General features: G+C 54.0%; 1 protein-coding gene across 1 annotated transcript in view; it reads right to left on the reverse strand.

Moving 5' to 3' along the window:
* PCGF3 (polycomb group ring finger 3) overlaps positions 1-21942 on the reverse strand; it is a 61996-nt gene that overhangs the window by 15705 nt on the left and 24349 nt on the right. The window contains exons 4-8 of the mRNA XM_010375320.2: positions 20208-20325; positions 18968-19064; positions 16272-16327; positions 8272-8382; positions 7151-7239 (exon numbers count right to left, since the gene is read on the reverse strand). Coding sequence (XP_010373622.1) covers positions 7151-7239; positions 8272-8382; positions 16272-16327; positions 18968-19064; positions 20208-20316 — 462 coding nt within the window. The 5' untranslated portion in view covers positions 20317-20325. The remainder of the gene's footprint in view (positions 1-7150; positions 7240-8271; positions 8383-16271; positions 16328-18967; positions 19065-20207; positions 20326-21942) is intronic.

Below are 21942 nucleotides of genomic sequence, written 5' to 3' on the forward strand. Positions count from 1 at the left end.
TTGATCTCAGCTCACTGCAACCTCTGCCTCTCAGGTTCAAGCGATTCTACTGCCTCAGCCTCCCAAGTAGCTGGGAATACAGGCGCCCATCACCACACCCGGCTAATTTTCTGTATTTTAGTAGAGATGGGGTTTCACTTTGTTGCCCAGGCTGGTCTCAAACTCCTGAGCTTAGGCAACCTGCCTGCCTCAGCCTCCCAAAGTACTGGGATTACAGGCGTGAGCCACCACGCCCGGCTCAGTGTCTTTTTTTTTTTTTTGAGATGGAGTCTTGCTCTGTCGCCCAGGCTGAAGTGCAGTGGCACAATCTCGGCTCACTGCAAGCTCCGCCTCCCGGGTTCACGCCATTTCCTGCCTCAGCCTCCGAGTACAGGTGCCCGCCACCACGCCCGGCTAATTTTTTGTATTTTTAGTAGAGACGGGGTTTCACCGTGTTAGCCAGGATGGTCTCGATCTCCTGACCTCATGATCCACCCACCTCGGCCTCCCAAAGTGCTGGACTACAGGCGTGAGCCACCGCGCCTCCCCAAGAGTCTTCTTAAACATTAAGTTCTAGGCTGGGTACGGTGGCTCACACCGGTGGTCCCTACTCGGGAGGCTGAGGTGGGAGAATCACTTGAGCCCAGGAGGTGGAGGCTGCAGGGAGCTGAGATTGTGCTACTATACTCCAGCCTAGTCAAGAAAGTGAGATCCTGTCTCAGAAAAATAAAAAAAACTTCAAAGTTCTGTTCTAATTTCCTCACCATTTGCTCTGGGGCTTCTCAGCTCTGGGAGAGAAGCTGCCCACGCCCTCTCCTGGGCCGCCTGGCAGCTCAGGTGTGTGAGCCATCAGGGCCCAGAGGGGCCTCCAGTGAGGGCTGGGATCTGTCTCCCAATATCCAGGTGACTGAGCTAATCACAAACACAAACCTTTGTGGTTCAACAGAGGACAAAGCCTACTGAAGTGAGAGAAAAGAGTTTCATCAGGGACATGTTCAGAAGAGCCCCAGAAAGACAAGCACCAGGAGGGGACTGGCAATCCAGAAGCTCTGAAAACGAAGATGGGCGGGGGCCGAGCGTCTGGATCAGAGGCCTGAAGGGGGTGGGAATCTCTGGGGTTGCGCTGATGGGGTCACAGCCACATGCTGGCCCCTCCTGTCTGCCCAGTCTCAGTCTGGTGGGAAGACCCCTGGGGGCCTGGAACCGGAGGAGGCTGCATGCACAGGGGTCGAAGTCCATGTAGAGCCCCTGAACCCCCAAGACTGCATGCACCACACCCCACCCCCAAGTCCTGGTGGACACTCGGGACCCCAGCTCAGGGCAGCAGGCCCGCCCCCCACCTCACTCCTTATCCACAAACCCCACCCTTGGCTGCCCGGTCCCCGGAGGCCTCAGGATGCCCACGCAAAGCCAGGCTCTGGAAGCGGTGGCTGTGGGGGAAGGAGCAGAACAGCTGCAGGCCGTGCATCCATGAAACCCGCCAGCTGCTCCCAAAGAAGTCAGGCTCCAGAAACGAGAGTTCTGGAATTAAACAGACCGATGGCTTACGCTTGATGAGAGCGAAGAACAGCTGTGAAACAAATGAGTCACCTGAGGCTTCCGGCGGTGAAAGGAATGGGGTCACACAGAGAAGGTGGCAGATGCAGGGACTGCAGGAGGCAGAACTGAGAGGAGAAGAACGACCAGGGACCTCAGGAGGGAACAGCAAGGGCAGCGGAAGAGGCGGCTTCCACCCATTTCCGAACTCCCAAGGTCAAGTGTGGGAAGCGCCATTCACCTGCGCAGGGGGGAGCGTCTTCCAGGAGGATCCCCGTCCCCTCCCTTGTAAAACAGAAAGAACGGCCTCGTCCAGTATTTTGGTTTCGAAGACGTCGTGAGTCAAGAAACCCGACAGGCTTTTACGTTGCTCAGCGATGACTAAACTTGCCTCCCTCAGGAAGATTCGGAGGAGCCACCGGTCCCAGGAGGCCTGTGCCTTGAGGCTGAGTGCCCACCAGCAGTGGGTAGGGGTGAGGGGGGCTGCGCCCGTTCGATGATGGAGAAGAGATCGGCTGTGAAGCCAGCATGGCCGGCGGATGCCACTCTGAGCCTCGGCTGCTCCGAGTTGGCTGCTGAACAAACCTAGAGCTGGAGCCCAGCCAGGGGTCGGAGGGGCCAGAGCCTCCAGGCACAGGCACAGCATCCACACCCTCATGCCCTTCGGAGGGGCCACCAGGGTAGGGCACAAGGCTGGGAGCAGAGACATGGGCCTGGGCCTGGGTGGCGGGTGCTTCCCTCATGTGTGTGTTTTTTTTTAATGCTTAGTATGAAAAGTACATAAATTTAATCAGGTCATCCAAATGACTGAGAAGGGTTTAAGAGTTAAGAGAAGAAACGACTGTCACTGGTGTGAGGTGGACAACATAGAGCCCGTGACTGGCAGGAGCTTAGGGGCCACTGCGCTGGGCTCGGAAGTGACATGAGGATGTGGTAAAGCACAAATCCAAACACAGCAGGAAGACACCAGAAACGCCCAGAAAACTCACGCAACCTCTGGTTAAGTCTAAATAACTATAATGTCGCATCAAAACTTCAGTAAGATAAAGAAGCGATTCCTAGAATAGTGTGAAATAAAATTTTAAAATTACCAAAAACAATCTGGAACAAACCCTCAGATGACTTCCAAGTTTTGGAAGACGGGGATCAGGAACTCATCACAAAGTTACAGACGCAGATAATCCCACAAACGGACACGGAATCCAAGTTTAAGAGCAGCCACAAGAAGGACAGAAAGAGAATGCAAAATTTCCAAACCATTAGAGCAGAGAAAGAAGACAATAAAACCGGATCCAGGCCCTCAAGGGTAGAGGGGAAGAAGATGTGTTTTCTCACAACAAAGACAACGGGTTAAACTCCCCTATCAAAGATAACCTGAGATGGGTGTAAAAAAGCAAAGCAAAAGCCTCTGTAACACACCTGAGACAAATGACAGGGAGGGTGGAAGCAGAGCCCAACAGTAACAGTAGCGATCTTAGTACAAGAGAAACGGGGGTTAGAGCAAAAACACACTGAACAGGAAAAAAAGAAAAAAAGAATCCACCCTAGCAAAAGGTGCAAGTCATCAAAACTATGTAAGAACCATCAGCCTGCACACCCAGCAGCATGGCTCCAAAGCATCACTGCGAGGTTACAGAGCAACAGAGAAAACAGGAATCTAAAGGGGCGTGTCAACAAGAAAAACCACCGAACTTGAATGTCGGAGTTAACAGTCTCCCAGGATGCCTGCTTGCTTCTCATTCATTCAACTTAACACCTCAAGGTACCTCACAAGTAGGAAATCATTTAATCTTCCTAAAAACCTCGAGGCAATCTCATCACCGCCTCACACCACAGACAGAGAAACGGAGGCAGAGGTAGGTCACTTGTGAAGGCCACGCCCTGGCTAAAGGCAGAGCAGGACGTGGACCACTGGCCCCCAGGGTCTGCCTGTTCACCCACCACACCAACCAGCAAACTCAGCCCAAGGAAAATCACCCCAGGTCCCCTGGAAAATCTGCACCCAAGTGAACAAGAAAGAAGATCTCAATCCCCCAAGGCGGAGGTCCGTGTAGACAACACTCCCTGACCGCTCAGGAAGGAGACTAGAAAGGAGAGTGGATGGAACCCAAAAAGGCCATGTTACTCGAGTATTTCAGAACAAACTTCTCGATTAAAAAGGAACTCTGATGAAATTACAGCTTCTTCAGAAATGAATGCCAGTGAAAATATTACTCATAAAAGTCTGCAGGGAGAAGCCAGGAGCACACAGGAAACACACAGCCAGAAATGCACTTATAAAAAGACTGGGCAGGCATGGGGGCTCATGCCTGGAATCCTGGCACTTTGGGAGACTGAGGCAGGCGGACTGCTTGAGCCCAGGAGTTCAGACTGGCCTAGGCAACACAGCAAGACTCCATCGCTACAAAAAATTTAAAAAGTTAACCGGTGTGGTGTGCCAACAGTGTCTGCTACTCTGGAGGCTTGGGCAGGAGCCCAGGAGGCGGAGGGTGCAGGGAGCTGTGATTGTACCACTGCACTCCAGGCTGGATAAGAGAGCCCGATCCTGTCTCAAAGAACAACAAAAGACTTTTTTTTGAAATGGAGTCTCGCTCTGTCGCCCAGGCTGGAGTGCAGTGGGGCGATCACTGCTCACTGCAAGCTCCGCCTCCCGGGTTCACGTCATTCTCCTGCCTCAGCTTCCCGAATAGCTGGGACTACAGGCGTAAGCCACTGTGCCCGGCCATGTTTTTTGTATTTTTAGTAGAGACGGGATTTCATCATGTTAACCAGGATATCTTGATCTCCTAACCTCATGGTCTGCCTGCCTCAGCCTCCTAAAGTGCTGGGATTACAGGCGTGAGCCACCACGCCTGGCCAACAAAAGACTTTTAACTCAAGATATCAGAAAATAAAAAATGTTTTAAGAAAATTCAGCAAGGCTGGGCATGGGGGCTCACGCCTGTAATCCCAGCACTTTGGGAGGCCGAGGTGGGCGGATCACGAGGTCAGGAGTTCAAGACCAGCCTGGCCAACATGGTAAAACCCCATCTCTGCTAAAAATATAAAAATTAGCCGGGCGTGGCAGGGCGTGCCTGTAGTCCCAGCTACTTGGGAGGCTGAGGCAGGAGAATCGCTTGAACCCAGGAGGCAGAGGTTGCGGTGAGCCAAGATTGCGCCACTGCACTCCAGCCTGGTGACAGAATGAGACTCTGTCTCAAAAAAAAAAAAAAAAAAAAAAAAAAAAAAAAAGGCCGGGAGCGGTGGCTCAAGCTTGTAATCCCAGCACTTTGGGAGGCCGAGACGGGTGGATCACGAGGTCGGGAGATTGAGACCATCCTGGCTAACATGGTGAAACCCCGTCTCTACTAAAAAATACAAAAAACTAGCCGGGCGAGGTGGTGGGCGCCTGTAGTCCCAGCTACTCGGGAGGCTGAGGCAGGAGAATGGCATGAACCTGGGAGGCGGAGCTCGCAGTGAGTTGAGATCCGGCCACTGTACTCCAGCCTGGGCGATAGAGCAAGACTCTGTCTCAAAAAAAAAAAAAAGAAAGAAAGAAAAAAGAAAATTGAAAATTCAGTAGGGTGTGGTGGCTCATGCCTGTAATTCTAGCACTTTGGGAGGCTGAGGCGGGCAGATCACCTGAGTTCGGGAGTTCAAGACCAGCCTGACCAACATGGAGAAACCCCGTCTCTACTAAAAAATACAAAATTAGCCGGGCGTAGTGGCGGATGCCTGTAATCCCAGCTACTGAGGAGGCTGAGGCAGGATAATCACTTGAACATGGGAGGCAAAGGTTGCAGTGAGCTGAGATTGTGCCATTGCACTCCAGCCTGGGCAACAAAAGCAAAATTTCATCTCAAAAAAGAAAAAAAGAAAATTCAATGTTCGATCACTTAAAAAAAAATTGGCTCTTTTAAAAGCAACAAATACATCTTTAGCACATCAAGGATCAAAAGAAAAGGTAAATATTAGTAAAAATAAGCACTGATATAAATTTAAAACTGCAAAACACAGATTAAACTGGAGGAGGACATCACACACAGCTTTACATCGATCCGTGGAAAACCACGCCGGAGGAAAGGGGACCAGCAGCCCGCACCCCTCTGGAACACCAGCCCACCCAGCAGACCCCAAAACCGAATTTCCACAAGATCCCAGGGGGTTCCTCACCACGGGGGAACTGCTCTCAGGACAAGTAACTAACAAAGGCCAACCAGGAAAGACCCAGGGGCCTCAGCGCAGACGAGACCAACACCACAGAGAGAAGAACAGCGTAGTTCCAGAAGAGCCTCCAAGCCACCAACAGAGGAAGCATCAGGCACTTAAACACCAGAAACCAAGCATGGCAGTGAAACCAGGGGTCATTAAAGAAGAAGGCGATTTCCTCTCTTCCTGCCCCTCCGGACCTCTTCTCTGAACTGGCTGCTCTTCTCTACTGACCCAAAAGGTAACGCCATCACATCCCACGTTGGACACACGCGTCTATTTCTGTAATGCTCACTGAACCTTTTAAACAATGCATAAGTATAAACTAAAAAGTTAAGGTCCCATTACTCAGCTGGGCGCGGTGGCTCACGCCTGTAATCCCAGCACTTTGGGAGGCTGAGGCGGGTGGATCACCTGAGGTCAGGAGTTCAAGACCAGCCCGGCCAATGTGGTGAAATCCCGTCTCTACTAAAAATACAAAAGTTAGCCAGGCGTGGTGACAGGCGCCTATAGTCCCAGCTACTCAGGATGCTGAGGCAGGAAAATTGCTTGAACCCAGGAGGCAGAGGCTGCAGTGAGCCAAGATGGTGCCACTGCATTCCAGCCTGGCAGACAAGAGCAAAACTCCACCCCCCCAAAAAAAGTTCTCTAGACGTGGGTATGGAATTTCACTAAATTCTTTTACTGCGTGTCTGTGACCATGTAGTTTTTCTGTCTTCATCTGGTAATACAGTAAATGACACACGAAGAGGCCCTCAACGTTCACTCTCACTTTCAACACACTGCCGGGCTTTGCCTTCTTTCACACAACATTCACAGACGCACAGAGACGTGCCCGGGGAAAAGGCACACAACTCGGGCCATGGGGCTGAGAGGCCAGAGCCGGCCGCTGACCTGCCACGTTTTCTATCTGCCATGCTTTACCCTAAGCACGTGCTCCTCTGGTAATTTTAAAAAAAGAAAAACAAAGGAAGAAGTCGGGAGGAAGAAAACAGCAGCCCTTGGGTGCTGGGCATCACTTCATCCTGAGGGAAGGTTTCTGGTGTGAGCCCTCCCTCGGTGCTCCTGGCACTGCACTATTACAGGAGGACTAATACAGGAGCGTCCCGGAGCCCCGGGGCCCCACCTACCTGCTCAGGGTCCCTGGGGAGCACTAATACAGAAGCCCCGGGGCCCCGCCCACCTGCTCAGGGTCCCTGGGGAGCACTAATACAGAAGCCCCGGGGCCCCGCCCACCTGCTCAGGGTCCCTGGGGAGCACTAATACAGAAGCCCCGGGACCCCGCCCACCTGCTCAGGGTCCCTGGGGAGCACTAATACAGAAGCCCCGGGACCCTACCTACCTGCTCAGGGTCCCTGGGGAGCACTAATACAGAAGCCCTGGGGCCCCGCCCACCTGCTCATGGTTCCAAATACTGGAGCATCCGGAAGCCCGGGGCCCCGCCCACCTGCTCGTCGCTGCGGTGGTAGTCGTTGTCCTCCTCCGGCTTCTCCTCCGCGGCCTCTTTGTTTGAACTGTCGTCTGCTTTGGTTTCACCTTTTGGCACAAACAGAACATAGTGCACCATGAAATCCAAACTGTCAAGCCATTTAAAAAACTCCACTGTACTCCAAATGCCGTCAAAAATTCATTCCATTAGGAGACTCTGGACCCCCGAAGCAGAGTAAAAGTCAAAGGAAAGCCGTCTGCAAAGCGTCTGCAGGGGTCTCCCCAGGAGGCGGAATAGGCGTGTGGGTCTGTGGGTGCAGGAGTGGGGAGCACAGAAGACAGGGACGGGGCAGCCGGAGCTGGTGTGGGACACAGACATGCTTCGCACCCACCTGGCCAGGCCCGCCCAGAGCTGCTCAGTGCTGATCCCATCAGCCCTCCATCTGAAAGCCTTCTGCTAAAAATCCACTATTCTAACACTGCATTTAAAATGAAAACTTCCCCTCAGGTAAAATGGTTCTGACAGGACTGCTTGGTTCCCAGACACGCTTCCTAAGCACCCCTCACGGCTGTGCTTCCTGGGACCCGCAAAGCCATGGGAGTGACAGAGTCAGGCCCCTCTTACCCCTCCAACTGTCACAGATACACAGAGGAGCCTAAACATTTCTTAAGAGTTTGTGTGGTCCATTAGGAAAATACAATGTCCTCAAGACATGAAAATCTGTTGTGATACGCTCAGATCTGAACATACCATTCCCTTTACACAGAAACCAAACCATTATTTTGCCATTTTATAGTAAACCAAGCCAAGCCAAGTCTCAGGAAGTTCACCTTCCACTACTTTTTCCACAGGCTCTCCGACCCCTGACCTCTGCCCCCTAGGCACTCTCGGGGGGCCCTCCTGCTCTCCCCTGCTGGCCTCACCCCTCCAGGACCCCTGCTTCTCCCCTCTGCCCACATTCCCACTGGTACCAGGAGTGAGGAGGAACGCCTCGAACCCTAACCTCCCCGCACCCTCAGGTTCCTTCATTTTCTCCCCTGAGTACGTGTGGGAGGGCCTGGCAGACAGTGACGGCTCTTTAAGAAAAGGCCTCGTGCAGGGATTCCTGGGGCTTCTCGATGGGCACACAGGGCACTCACCATTCCGATGGGAATCTAAGTGCTGTTTTGCAGAGCAGGTCTCCCCCTTGATGTCTCCAGGCACCTCCATGCCCAATTTGTGATAGAACTCCCTCTGCTTTCTCATTTCCGCTATGGAAAATCAACACACAGTTTTTAATCTTACACAGGCAATGGATTATATTAAACTTCTGTTCATAAACATCACATAAAGAAAATTACGGATTTGCATTATGAAGTTTGAAGGCTACTAATAAGAAAGCAGCAAATTAAGACTTGGATGTTTTCGGGGCTCAGCACAGCAGGAGGTGCACCCCCCGGGCACCCGCCCCACCAGCCCACATGGGACGCTGAGTCGCAGGCCGGCTGCTTCAGGCCTAGGACAGGCATGGAGCCCAGGAATCCCAGCTGTGGGACTGTCATCCCCACCTCGGCCACCGCCTGTGAGTATCCAATGTTGCAGAACCAACCATCACCGGGGCTTGATAAACACTGCGGCCACATGGGTGCCGCATCAAACATCATTGCTGAGCTCATGGCTGAGCCAGTGAACTGCCTGGACACCCGCAGCTCAGAGAATGAACCTGCCACTGGGTTCTCCCCACACTTCTGCGCGGTGGCAGACCCTGCCAGCTCACAGGCACCCAAGGCCACCATTGAGGAACCCCAAGAGAGCCCTCGAGGGCCCGACAGCCCCGGGGACCATGTGTCCCGGGTGCCTGAGTCCACAGCCTGCTGCCACGGCTGCTCACAGCTATGGGCTCTGGCGCCACGTTGCCTGGCAGTGGGTTAAGAGTGCCCCCTGGTGTCTGCGGCCACAATCACAGGCACAAATTCCAGGGAAGAGACTGCCCGGCCGCAGACAGGCAGCACCCTCCTCACCCACACCTGCCATTGGGTCACTCCAGCTTGAGGCGGTCTCTGCTGGTCGGACCAGAAGAGGCCTGATCCTCCAGGGATGGCCAGCAAGAGCAGGCCAGAACCTTGCAGGTTCCAGGGAAAAGCAAACGGACTCTCAGCAAAGGCCCCCTAAATGTGACCTTAAGTTCACACCCAGGCAACAGAGTAGACGACGTGGGTCACTGCTCAGGAACACAGTAGGCAGCAAAGAAAGGTTAGAACAAAGCTGCTCAAACCGCAACCCAAACATCACTCTGAAAACTAACTTACGTGTTACATGACCAAGGAATTCTTCACCAAACTTTTTATCCACGTTTGTCCTCCCTATATACCATGTGCTCAGCCAGGCCAGGGAAACACCCTGGACATATCCCAACCTACACAGCTGCCTCACAAACACCAACCATGCAGGCACCAATGCCTGCGTGAGGCAACGAGCTTGGACAGAGAGGATGACACCCTGAGAGCCTGGGCAGAGAGAGAGGGGGGACCCTGAGAGCCTGGGCAGAGAGGGAGGAGGGGACCCTGAGAGCCTGGGCAGAGAGAGAGGAGGGAACCCCAAAAGCCTGGGCAGAGAGGGAGGAGAGGGACCCCAAAAGCCTGGGCAGAGAGGGAGGAGGGGACCCCGAGAGCCTGGGCAGAGAGGGAGGAGGGGACTCCAAGAGCCTGGGCAGAGAGGAGGGGGCCCCGAGAGCCTAGGTAGAGACAGGAGGGGACCCCGAGAGCCTAGGTAGAGACAGGAGGGGACCCCGAGAGCCTGGGTAGAGGGGGGGGACCCCGAGAGCCTGGGGAGAGACAGGAGGGGACCCCGAGAGCCTGGGCAGAGACAGGAGGGGACCCCGAGAGCCTGGGGAGAGAAAGGAGGGGACCCCGAGAGCCCAGGCAGAGAGAGGAGGGAACTCCAAGAGCCTGGGTAGAGGGGGGGGACCCCGAGAGCCTGGGGAGAGATAGGAGGGGACCCCGAGAGCCTGGGCAGAGACAGGAGGGGACCCCGAGAGCCTGGGGAGAGACAGGGACCCCGAGAGCCTGGGCAGAGAAAGGAGGGGACCCCGAGAGCCTGGGCAGAGACAAGAGGGGACCCCGAGAGCCTGGGGAGAGACAGGAGGGGACCCCGAGAGCCTGGGCAGAGAAAGGAGGGGACCCCAAGAGCCTGGGCAGAGACAGGAGGGGACCCCGAGAGCCTGGGGAGAGACAGGAGGGGACCCCGAGAGCCTGGGAAGAGAAAGGAGGGGACCCCAAGAGCCTGGGGAGAGAAAGGAGGGGACCCCAAGAGCCCGGGTAGAGGGAGGGGGGACCCCGAGAGCCTGGATAGAGACAGGAGGGGACCCCGAGAGCCTGGGCAGAGACAGGAGGGGACCCCGAGAGCCTGGGGGATAGGTGTGGCCGGCCTCAGGTGCATGGAGTGCTGGAGCTTCACGAGGGAAATGCTGAAAGATTAGCCTGGACAATCTGAGAGCAACTTGAAAGAAAATGTTTCCCTTAAATAATCACATCCCAGCAGCTGGAATGGAGGCCTGGAAGACGGGGGCTGACAGCAGGAGGCTGTGCCCATCAGAGTCTCCAGAAGAGCTGTAATGGGAACGACAGAAAGGTCACATGGGTCTGTGCAAAGGAGAGAGCCCCATGGACACAGTGGAAAACAACTCAGCTTCAGGCCCTCGGCTCTAATTCCCATTTCTTTAATTTTCACCTAGAAGAATAAAAAAGGATTAAAAATAGCAGCACTCAGTGTCAGGTGTATAGAGGCATTCAAACATTTACTGGGGCTGGGTGGTGGCTCACACCTGTAATCCTGGCAGTTTGGGAGGCTGAGGTGGGTGGATCACCTGAGGTCAGGAGTTCGAGACCAGCCTGGCCAACACAGTGAAACCCCATCTCTACTAAAATACAAAAAATTAGCCGGGCATGGTGGCAGGTGCCTGTAATCCCAGCTACTCAGGAGGCTGAGATGGGAGAACTGTGTGAACCTAGGAGGCGGAGGTTGCGGTGAGCTGAGATTGTGCCACTGCACTCAGCCTGGGCAACAAGAGTGAAATTCTGTCTCAAAAGTGAATGAATGAATGAATGAATGAATGAATGAATGAATAAATAAGAGCTCACTGTCTCCGGACACCGCTCTTCAGCCGTGGCAGTCCAGCCTGATCTGATGAGCTCACTGTTGGCACAAGGCTAACGAATCAGACAACTGGAAACTTAATGACTACAGCCGTATTTCATTTTCCCTTCTGAGAAGAAATTCTGCTGTGATGAGACATTCCATTTTAAATTTTCAGTATTTTCTAAATATTGCTTTCCTGTGAGTGGGGAGTATTGCTGGTGTCTAAATACTGCTTTCCTGTAAGGGGGGATATTGCTGGTGTTGAGTCAGGTGACTCCATCATCAGCTGTTTGCTCTCGGCATAACTACAGTATCACGGATGAGAAACTCAGTGCTTTGCCATCAACAATGACAGTTCAACAACAAAACAATCCAGAGTTCACTGTGGCTTCGAAGCGCAACCCTGAAGTCCCCTTTTCTGTTCTCCTCGTTCTGACGTGAAGGCCATGCAGTGGTCGTGAAAACGTCCCGACGCAGCGGCCGTGAAAACGTCCCAACGCGGTGATGACGAGTTCCCGCCGGGGCACACAGAGAGCTGCTCAAAGCCACCAGCAGGCAGGCAGCACGCGCCCGGCGCACGCTCAACTGCACCACGGACAGGTGAAGGCAGACTGCCGCTGAGCCAGGGGGTTGGTTCCAATCAGACTACGCACCATGAAATTTCAATTCTTGGCCGGGCGCGATGGCTCAAGCCTGTAATCCCAGCACTCTGGGAGGCCCAGACGGGTGGATCACGAGGTCAGGAGATCAAGACCATCCTGGCTAACACGGTGAAACCCCGTCTCTACTAAAAAATACAAAAAACTAGCCGGGTGAGGTGGCGGGCACCTGTAGTCCCAGCTACTCGGGAGGCTGAGGCAGGAGAATGGCGTGAACCCGGGAGGCAGAGCTTGCGGTGAGCCGAGATTTGGCCACTGCACTCCAGCCTGGGCGACAGAGCGAGACTCCATCTCAAAAAAGAAAAAAAAGAAATTTCAATTCTTACATTTTCACATCATAAAATACGATGCTTTTGATTTTTTTGGACTATTTAAAAATGTAAAGAAACATTCTTAGCTCATGGGATCCTCTTGCCTCGGCCTCCCACAGTGCTAGGGCTACAGGCATGAGACACTGTGTCCAGTCCCCACGTTTCTAAAGCAAGAGGTGACAGGCATGTTCAGGATCCGTGGAGAGAGGACTGGTGAGCGCGCGAGGCCCACGGCCCTCCCCAGGAACGCAGAGGAGCCTGGAGAGAACTCGTAGTGCGAGCCCCACGGACCTCCCCAGGAACGGAGAGGAGCCTGGAGAGGACTGGTACGCGCGAGCCTCACGGCCTTCCCCAGGAACGGAGAGGAGCCTGGCACACCAAAGACTACGACACGGCCACCGAGTAAAAGAGCCCAGAATGGGCAGAGACTGAGAATGGACACTTTGATAGGCCAGGCAAGGGGCTCAAGCCTGTAATCCCAGCACTTTGGGAGGCTGAGGTGAGTGGATCATGAGGTCAGGAGATTGAGACCATCCTGGCTAACATGGTGAGACCCCGTCTCTACTAAAAATACAAAAAAAAAAAAAAAAAAAAATTAGCCGGGCGTGGTGGCGGGCACCTGTAGTCCCAGCTACTCGGGAGGCTGAGGCAGGAGAATCGCTTGAACCCGGGAGGCGGAGCTTGTAGTGAGCCGAGATTGTGGCCACTGCACTCCAGCCTGGGTGACAGAGCGAGACTCCATCTCAAAAAAAAAAAAAAAAAAAAAAAAAAAAAAAAAAAAAAAAAAAAAATTTATAAAAACAAAAAGAAACAACAAACCACTAAAACCCTAACCCCACCTGTGATCTAGCAGGGAACTCTCTTCCAGCAAGCCTCCACCACGGGCGGGAGTGAGGACGGTGTGGAGGGCCTGCCCGGCGCCCAGGTGGGAGGGGCTGGACCCGGTTGGCGTCTCCTCCAAAACAGGCACCTGGACCCTCAAGGGCTGACGCCTTGCCACACCACTGCATCCTCGCAGCTAATGCACATTTCAGGAAGAGGCCTCCGGTCGGAGAAATCAGGGTTACAATTGTCTGCCCCACAGATAAAACTAAACAAATTGCAAGTAGCCTCCATCAAGAAAACAGGTGCGCTGCTAAGAGTTTTAAAGTTAGAATCCTCCTTCTAAGGAGCCACAAATGACTGAAAGTTTGAGAAACAACAAAAAGAATATTGACTCAATGGAAAATACGGTGGCCAGAGAGAGGAGCTTGTCAGGGAGAAGGCTCGGGGCCACTGTGCCCTGGGGGTGTGAATCTGGAGCACTCCGGAACCTCCTGCCTCTTGACTTCTTCAGTGTAGACTGGAGTTGGCAGCAACCATGCCGGACAAGAGTGTGCTGAGGTGGACGAGAACACACAACCTGCTCCAGGCTGGACGCACTGTGCCCTCCCTGCACAAGCTCAAGTTCCACAGGAAGGTGCCACTGTGCACGGGTCTGCTGGCCTTGAGACACCCGGGCCCCCAGGAGGAACCCGGGCTCTTGGGCAAAGAAGCAGGGCAGCCCTGAGGAGGAACCTGGGTCCTCGGGCAAAGAGGCAGGGCAGCCCCGAGAGCCTCGAGTCCTGGACAGGGACCACCCAAGACCCCGGGGCGTGAAGAGGTGCCCGCTGGCTGCAGATGAGGACTGGAGCATTAGGAAGGACACGAGCACGGCGCATGCAGAACACACAGGTCAAACCCGTGACTGCAGGGGCTGCAGAGGCAGGGAAACCAGCTTGCTGTTTTGAACACAAATGAAGGAAATAGTTTTTTTCAGCCCTTCCTACACAAAATGGACCAAATAGCAAAGTGTGTCTTTCTGGTTTTCTGGAAGCACTCCAACTAACACACAAAGACGAGGGATGGAACGGGGCGGCATGCAGATCTCAGTGCCACCCTCCTCAGCACGTGAACGACACCTGCCCTGATGGACTCCCAGAAGCGGGCTTGCCAAAAACACAGCCGGAATGCGACCCAGGTCTACTGCCACAGGACAGCCCAGGACAATGGGAAGGCAGAGGCTGGAGGGAACCAGAAAGAGGCCCATGAGCCAGTGGTGTTCTCTGGATCCTGACTGGAATAAACAGAAACAGGCAGGGTGTGGGGGCTCACACCTGTAATCCCAGCACTTTGGGAGGCCGAGGCAGGAGGACTGCTTGAGACCAGGAGTTCAAGACCAGCCTGGGCAACACAGCAAAACCCTATCCCTACCAAAAATTAGCCAGGCATGGTGATGCTTGCCTGTAGTTCCAGCTACCCGGCAGGCCGAGGTGGGAGAAGCACTCGAGCCTGGGAAGTTGAGGCTTCGGTGAGCTGTGATAGCACCGCTGCACTCTAGCCTGGGTGACAGGGACTGGGTCTCAAAAAAATAATAATAAATAAACAAACAACAACCAAAAACCACAGCATTGATGAGACAACTGGAAATGTCCGCGCTGAGGGACTATTTGGTTTTAAGGAATCTCCATTTTCCTGAACGTTATAAAGGTACGTGGTTATGAGCTTTAAGAAGAACCCTTATCTTCTGGGAATAGTACTGCACCCTTTACAGATCAAAGGCCACGGGGCGAGGCTGAGGGAGCAGTAGGTGCAGCAAAGCCTGGAAACTGCTGGCAGGGGGTGGGGGGGTCACAAAACTCGAGGTTCTTGCCCCAATCCTGCCCACTGCTATGCGTTTGAAACACTCCAGTGCAAACTTTTTTTTTTAAGATGGAGTCTTGCTCTGTCATGCAGCCTGGAGTGCAGTGGTGTGATCTCAGCTCACTGCAACCTCTGCCTCCCGGGTTCAAGCGATTCTCCTGCCTCAGCCTCCTGAGTAGCTGGGATTACAGGCACCTGCCACCATGTCCGGCTAATTTTTTTTTTTGTATTTTTAGTACAGACAGGGTTTCACTATGTTGGTCAGGCTGGTCTCAAACTCCTGACCTGATGATCCACCCACCTCGGCCTCCCAAAGTGCTGGGATTACAGGCATGAGTCATTGTGCCCGGCCACTTATGTTTCTTAAAGTGTCAGCACTGGTGGGAGTCACAAAACTCAGGGTGCTACCCCAATCCCACCCACTGCTACGCGTTTGAAACACTCGGTGCAAACGTTTCTTAAGGTGTCAGCATTTTACTCGAATGTATCCTTTGCCTTTTCCCAGGACTAAAAAACTTTCAGATATTAAAAGACTAATTGTTTCATCTACGTTTACTCAGGAAATCTAAATTCTTCCTGCATGACTGAACTCTGTGAGTAGGGAAAGAAGCCTCTTAACAGTGTCATTCTCTGGGTCATGCATTAAAGGTGAGATACGATTTCCATAGATCTGGCATATTCAGCGTGTTTTGAATTCTGTCTTCTGAGATACAGTGAGAACCAGCCCAAGTGAATTCTCAGCTTCTCTATCTGCCTTTGAAAGGTCTGATGAGCAGAATGCCAGGACAGCCCACCTGGCGCTGACCTGGCCCCTCCTTGGCCTCCTTCCCGGTCGCCAGCGGAGGGCCACCACCACCGTGTGAGCGTCGGGAGCCAGGGAGCTTTCAGCTGAGCGATCCCCAAGCAACCGATTTCCACTTGCAGGGTATTTGTACTACTTGGTATTTCTTTTAATTCTAAATGAAATTTGACTTTATGGTGAAGTTTTTCCAGAAACACCAGCTACTCGCTCTGCCAACGTGCTGCTCCTCTTGTGGGGAGGCTGGCGCTGTGGGATCGGGGGAGGCGGACCTGGGACAGGGCCCAGGAAGAAGGCAGGGACCTGGGCGGGGCAGGAGCTGCATTGAGCCCTGGGGGTCCCATGCACTAAACATGCGATCCATACTTGCTGAATGAATACAGAGAAGGAGTAGAAAGATGTCTACGCATCCTAGATAGACAAAAGAAGAGACCAGCCAAGGAGATAAAGATGGGCTGAGAGCAGGGATGAGAAGACAGTGATTCGGCCAAAAGGAAAGGGGCCTCCCATCCGAAAACCAAACTTCCAGGAGAGCAGCGGCTGCAGAGGCCAGGCTGGGACCTCAGAGATCAGCGAGACAGTCGGACACTCACCTTCTTGGAGGCCTGGTACCAGTTTGTAAACAATATCTTGCATGGTTCTGTCATGACTGGCAAAATAACAGAAGGGTGGAGTTAGCTAGAAATGTTAATTCTACAATTCTTGTACATTTTCCATTTAACAATACCAAAGTTCAGAATCACCAGTCTGGAATTCTATTGGAATTTTACTTCTAGTTTACAAATGAAAAGATGTTTGTGTCACCAAAAGCTATGTATGACTTGAATTAATGCATCATTTAATTTGGGCTCTGGCTGCTTACAAACATTCAAAATAATGACAGATAAGGTTATTCTGGGAACCCGTGCTTCTGTCTGCCGGACACCCCAGGTTCCCTGCATCCCATGCGCTCAGGGGACACTGTCCCTGCGGACACCCCAGGTTCCCTGCGTCCCGTGCGCTCAGGGGACACTGTCCCTGCGGACACCCCAGGTTCCCTGCGTCCCGTGCACTCAGGGGACACTGTCCCTGCGGACACCCCAGGTTCCCTGCGTCCCGTGCGCTCAGGGGACACTGTCCCTGCCCCTCCCACCAAGTGCTTCCTGGGGTATCCTGGTCTTTGTGGGATTTCCACTGAACAGAGGCTTTTCTAGAATGTTTCCAAATAATGTAAAGAAAAGTCTGTAAGAGTTGGGTGTGGTGGCTCACACCTGTAATCCTAGCACTTTGGGAGGCCGAGGTGGGCGGATAACCTAAAGTCAGGAGTTTGAAACCAGCCTTGCCAACACGGTGAAACCCCATCTCTACTAAAAATACAGAAAATAGCCAGGCACAGTGGTGCACACCTGTAGTCCCAGCTACTTAGGAAGCTGAGGCAGGAGAATCGTTTAAACCAGGGAGGCGGAGGTTGCAGTGAGTCCAGATTACACCACTGCAATCAAGCCTGGATAATGAGAGAGACTCTGTCCTAAGATGAGGCCCTTCCTGTCGTCTTTATGATCTAGATCGAGGTTTTGTGAAAAGATTACATAAGCATGGTATTTAAAATCTAGTTCCCACTTTGGTATGCTCTTTTTATTTTTTTTGTTTTTTTGAGACAGGGTCTCCTCCTGTAACTTAGGCTGGAGTACAGTGGTACGATCTTGGCTCACTGCAACCTCTGCCTCCTGGGCTCAAGCAATCCTCCCACCTCCGCCTCCTGAGTAGCTGGAACCACAGACGCCGAGATCGAGACCAGCCTGGCCAACAAGATGAAATCCCATCTCTACTAAAAATGCAAAAATTAAACAGGCTTGGTAGCAGGCGCCTGTAATCCCAGCTATTCGGGAGGCTGAGGCAGGAGAATCGCTTGAACCCGGGAGGCGAAGCTTGCAGCAAGCTGAGATGGCGCCACCGTACTCCAGCCTGGTGACTGCAAGATTCCGTCTCAAAAATAAATAAATAAATAAAATTTAAAAATAATAAAAATAAAACGGAAAAACAAACACATTGGCCTTTCCTCCTTCAAAATGTGTCTTCAGAATTATCTCTACTACCCTCTGTGGTATGGCGGGCATTTCCCTTCCTTTGGAGCAACTCCCCAAATCTGAACGACCCCCCAAATCTGTGTGAGAACCACATGCTCCACCTGGCTGGCCCCTTGGCCTCCTGCTCACATCCAGGCCAGCGTTGCCTTCTCCAGAAACAGTGGCTGGCCCAGTGGTGAGTCGAGGCTCTCTGTGACCCTGGGCAGAAGAGCATGGCACAGGGAGACAGACCCCGGCCATGTGCCAGGGGTAGCAGGGCCAGGGCCCCAGGACCACCTGTTCCACGGCAGAAAGGTGAAAGGTGGATCCAAGGGCCAGCTCACATCAAATTTAACTTCAGCAAATTCTGCATAAAACTCATGACATTCAACCTGGGTCTTGAGGGTTCTCCAATGATTTAACTTGACCAAGTGTTTTTTCTCTTTTTTTGAGACAGAGTCTTGCTCTGTTGCCAGGCTGGTGTGCAACGGCACAGTCTCCGCTTACTGCAACCTCCGCCTCCTGGGTTCAAGTGATTCTCCTGTCTCAATCTCCCGAGTAGCTGGGATTACAGGCATGCGCCACCACACCTGGCTGATTTTGTATTTTTAGTAGAGATGGGGTTTTCCATGTTGGTCAGGCTGGTCTCAAACTCCCAACCTCAGGTGATCTGCCCGCCTCGGTCTCCCAAAGTGCTGGGATTACAGGTGTGAGCCACTGCACCCGGACTACTTGACTAAGTATAGATGGAAATGTATCTGCAGGCACGGTCTGGGCAGGCCTGGCAGGGTGGCCTGGTAAGTGCTGGACCCAGGTTCTTCGTGTGCAGCTCCTGGGGTGCCCTTGGTCAGGAGAGGCTGCTGCCAAGGCAGGATGGGGGTATAGCGCTGTGGCCTGGGAAGGCCCACACTCACAGAGACACCCGGGGGCACTCACCCATGGTACTGTGGCCTGGCAACGCCCACACCCACAGAGATGCCCAGGGGCACTCACCCGACATACTGTGGCCTGGGAAGGCCCACACTCACAGAGACGCCTGGGGGCACTCACTCCGTACGGTGGCCTGGGGACTCACAGAGACGCCTGGGGGGCACTCACTCTGTACTGTGGCCTGGGAACGCCCACACTCACAGAGACGCCTGGGGGCACTCACTCCGTAAGGTGGCCTGGGAACGTCCACACTCACAGAGACGCCTGGGGGGCACTCACTCGACCTACTGTGGCCTGGGGAGGCCCACACTCACCCGATGTACTGCAGGGGGTGGCTCTGGTGGATCACGATCCTGCAGGTGGGGCAGGTGTTGTTCTCCTCCAGGTACTTCACCAGGCAGCTCCTGCAGACTGGCATCAAAGCACAAGTGTGTTAAGAGAGAGTCCAGAGCCAGGGCACCCACCCCACCCGTGTGCTCCACTGAACATGGGCATCTCTGAGCTCATTTTTGTGCAGATGCTCACTGCTGTCCTCCTTATGGCTCTTGGCTTCTAGAAGGAAACATCTTGCCGTTCTGGTATCAGAAGCAATGAGAAAGTTTTAACTGCCCTGTCAATGGGCTTCCTCAAAGAGGCAGGGTTAGGATTCAAGTGGGAAGAAACACTTAGAATGGGGAGATGATACTCAAAGGTGAGAGAGCTGTGGGTCATCAGAACACGGGCTAATACAGATAATTTTACAATATTTTGTCCTAAAAGACGACAGTATCTTCCATGTACAACTAGATAAAATCAAATGAAAATAACCTAACATAAAATATGCTAACCAATATCTAAAAATATGATTAACGTTAAAGTCAAAATTCTATCAACTTGGCAAATATTTTATTTTCTAAAATGAGAAATACACAAGCATCACTTGTATTATAAGTGTACACTTTATTTTAAAGATCCTGTTTAAGCGAAATGCTCCTCAGCCATCAAGAGACGCACACAGCGGTCGTCCACACCAGCAGGGCTGCCAGCCATGAGGCCTCATGTTAGCACAAGAACTGAGCCTCAGCCTGACTGATGACACCTGCCTGTCAGCTGCAGCCACATTTAGAGAAACACCCAGGTCCAGCCCCAGTTGTGAGTCCTCTAACACCAACGCACAGGCTCATCAGGTGTGAGGACGCACATCCAGTGTGAGGAGCACACTGGCAGGTTCCCCTTTGAAGGATTTAAGGAACTCCTTTGGAGATTTGGAAACCGCCAGCAGTGAGCACCGTGTCACAGCGACTACTGGCCCCGCTGCTCAGTGGGAGGAACGCAGTCTCTCCTGTGTTTAGCTCTCCTAAGTGAGGCCTCATCTGCTCTGAAACCACTCACAGGACCTTTAGTGTGAAATGACTTTTCTGACTTATCCTCAAGATCCTCTCTGCCCCTGGTCCTGGGTCCTGCTTTTGTCGGGGCTTGGGCTCAAAGCTCATGGTAAAACAAAAGCCAAGGTTCTGAAAAGCACACAGGTGGGAAGGGTACGCCCTCCCTGGGTGGCCTGGGTGGGGCACGTACAGGTGTGCAGGCACTCCGTCACCGTGGTGGCGTCGATGAGGTACCCACTGCACAGGCGGCAGGTGATGTGGGCGTTGATGTCCCACAGCTTGATCTTCCTGGTCAACATCTTTGGCTTCTGCAAGACAAAACGCGATTAATTAACACCTGAAACTCTCCAAAGTCTTTCATCCTTGGCTTAGCGGCCCTCCAAGGAAGACCATGCAGGCTGAGAGGAAAATGCAGGCCCCGGGGCCCTGGCGGCAGGAGCCTCCTGGGCTCACTGGGTCCCGGGCTCCCATGTGCAGGGCACGGTCAGCAATCCAGTGTCTGTGTGCACTGGGACAAGCCCACCTTTTCAAAAGCCTCCGGCTCCCCCAGCACTGGCTTCTCTCTGTGCCTGACACCCCTTCCCCTCCTCCCGCAGTGAGGACTGAGGAGGGTCCATAAAGCTTCAGAGAGGCAGGATCCCGGGACCCTCTGTCTTCTGTGAAAGCGGAGGGAACAGGAGGAGCCCGCGAGGGCAGAGCTGCCGGATGTGATGAGGATGGGCAGGCTCTGGGCACCTGGATCCTGTGCGGCTCACAGCGCGGCCCATGGGCCCAGTTTAGAGTCTGGGCTGTGCGCCCTTCCCCCTTCCTCCCCATTCACTTCCGGGGCCGGCGCCGCTTCCACGGGGTGTCCTGGGGCTGTCTCCCAGAGCCTGAGGCAGCACGGGGTAGGGGCCGTGTCGCCCCGGGGCACCACTCTACCCTCGCAGGGCGGGCACAAGGCCAGGCCACAGTGGCTGGCAGAGGCCCTGCCTTGAGAGCTGCCGCAGCCGCTCTGCTCGCCCACCAGACCTGCGCCTTCAGGGAGGTGACCCCCGACTTCACCGCAGGCCGGCAGGCAGAGCCTGGTGATTTGCTTCTGTGCTCGAGGCAAGAGAGCAGGGCCGCTGCGCGGGTGGAGGCTGGCGGGGACTCAGGCTGGCCAAGGTGCACCCCCTACTGGGAGTTCGCTCCCCAGACCTTTCGCCAGGGGGGAAGCAGGCACGAGTTTCCCTCAGTGAGGAGGGAAAGCCGCGACCCAAACTGCTGCATGCGTGACACCACTTCCGTCATCACCGCCACCAAGAGGCCCAGCCTGGAGCTCTCTGCTCAGCCCCACGTCGCCTGCTGCAGGCGCGGGCCTGGGGGTCCCACGAAGCAGCCGAAAGCTGGGCTCATCCAGGGGTCACATGCCTGTGGGTGAGGCCTGTCCCCGACCACTATGCCACCACCTTTACGCCTGCAGTCCTCACCTGGTCAGAGAGACTTCCAAAGTCAAATCCTCCCCTCCTCCCTGTGGGGCTGTGAGGCTGGGGAGACCCGATGCGCACTGAGGACATGAAGCCTGCCCAGGAAGGGGAAGGGAGACGGAGGGGAGGGGGGCGGAGCCCCGCCCTGAGCCCCTGAGAACCACACCCACCTGGGAGGGGGAGCCCCACCCTGCATACCTGAGGACCACGCCCACACAGGAGAGGAGGGGAGCCCTGCCCTGAGCCCCTGAGGACCACGCCCACCCGGGAGGGGGGAGCCCCGCCCTGTGCCCCTGAGGACCACGCCCACCCGGAAGGAGCGAGAGAGCCCTGCCCTGTGCCCGAGGATCTCCCAGTGCTTGCTAGTCAACTGCCTCACAACTCACTGGGCAGAGGCCCCAGGCTGCGCCCCCACGCCGCACTGCTCCTCTGCCACACGCTGTCCGGAGGGCACCCAAGTGAACCAGTGACAGAAGG

Source organism: Rhinopithecus roxellana, chromosome 2, assembly GCF_007565055.1.
Source record: "Rhinopithecus roxellana isolate Shanxi Qingling chromosome 2, ASM756505v1, whole genome shotgun sequence".
NCBI classification, from domain to species: Eukaryota; Metazoa; Chordata; class Mammalia; order Primates; family Cercopithecidae; genus Rhinopithecus; species Rhinopithecus roxellana.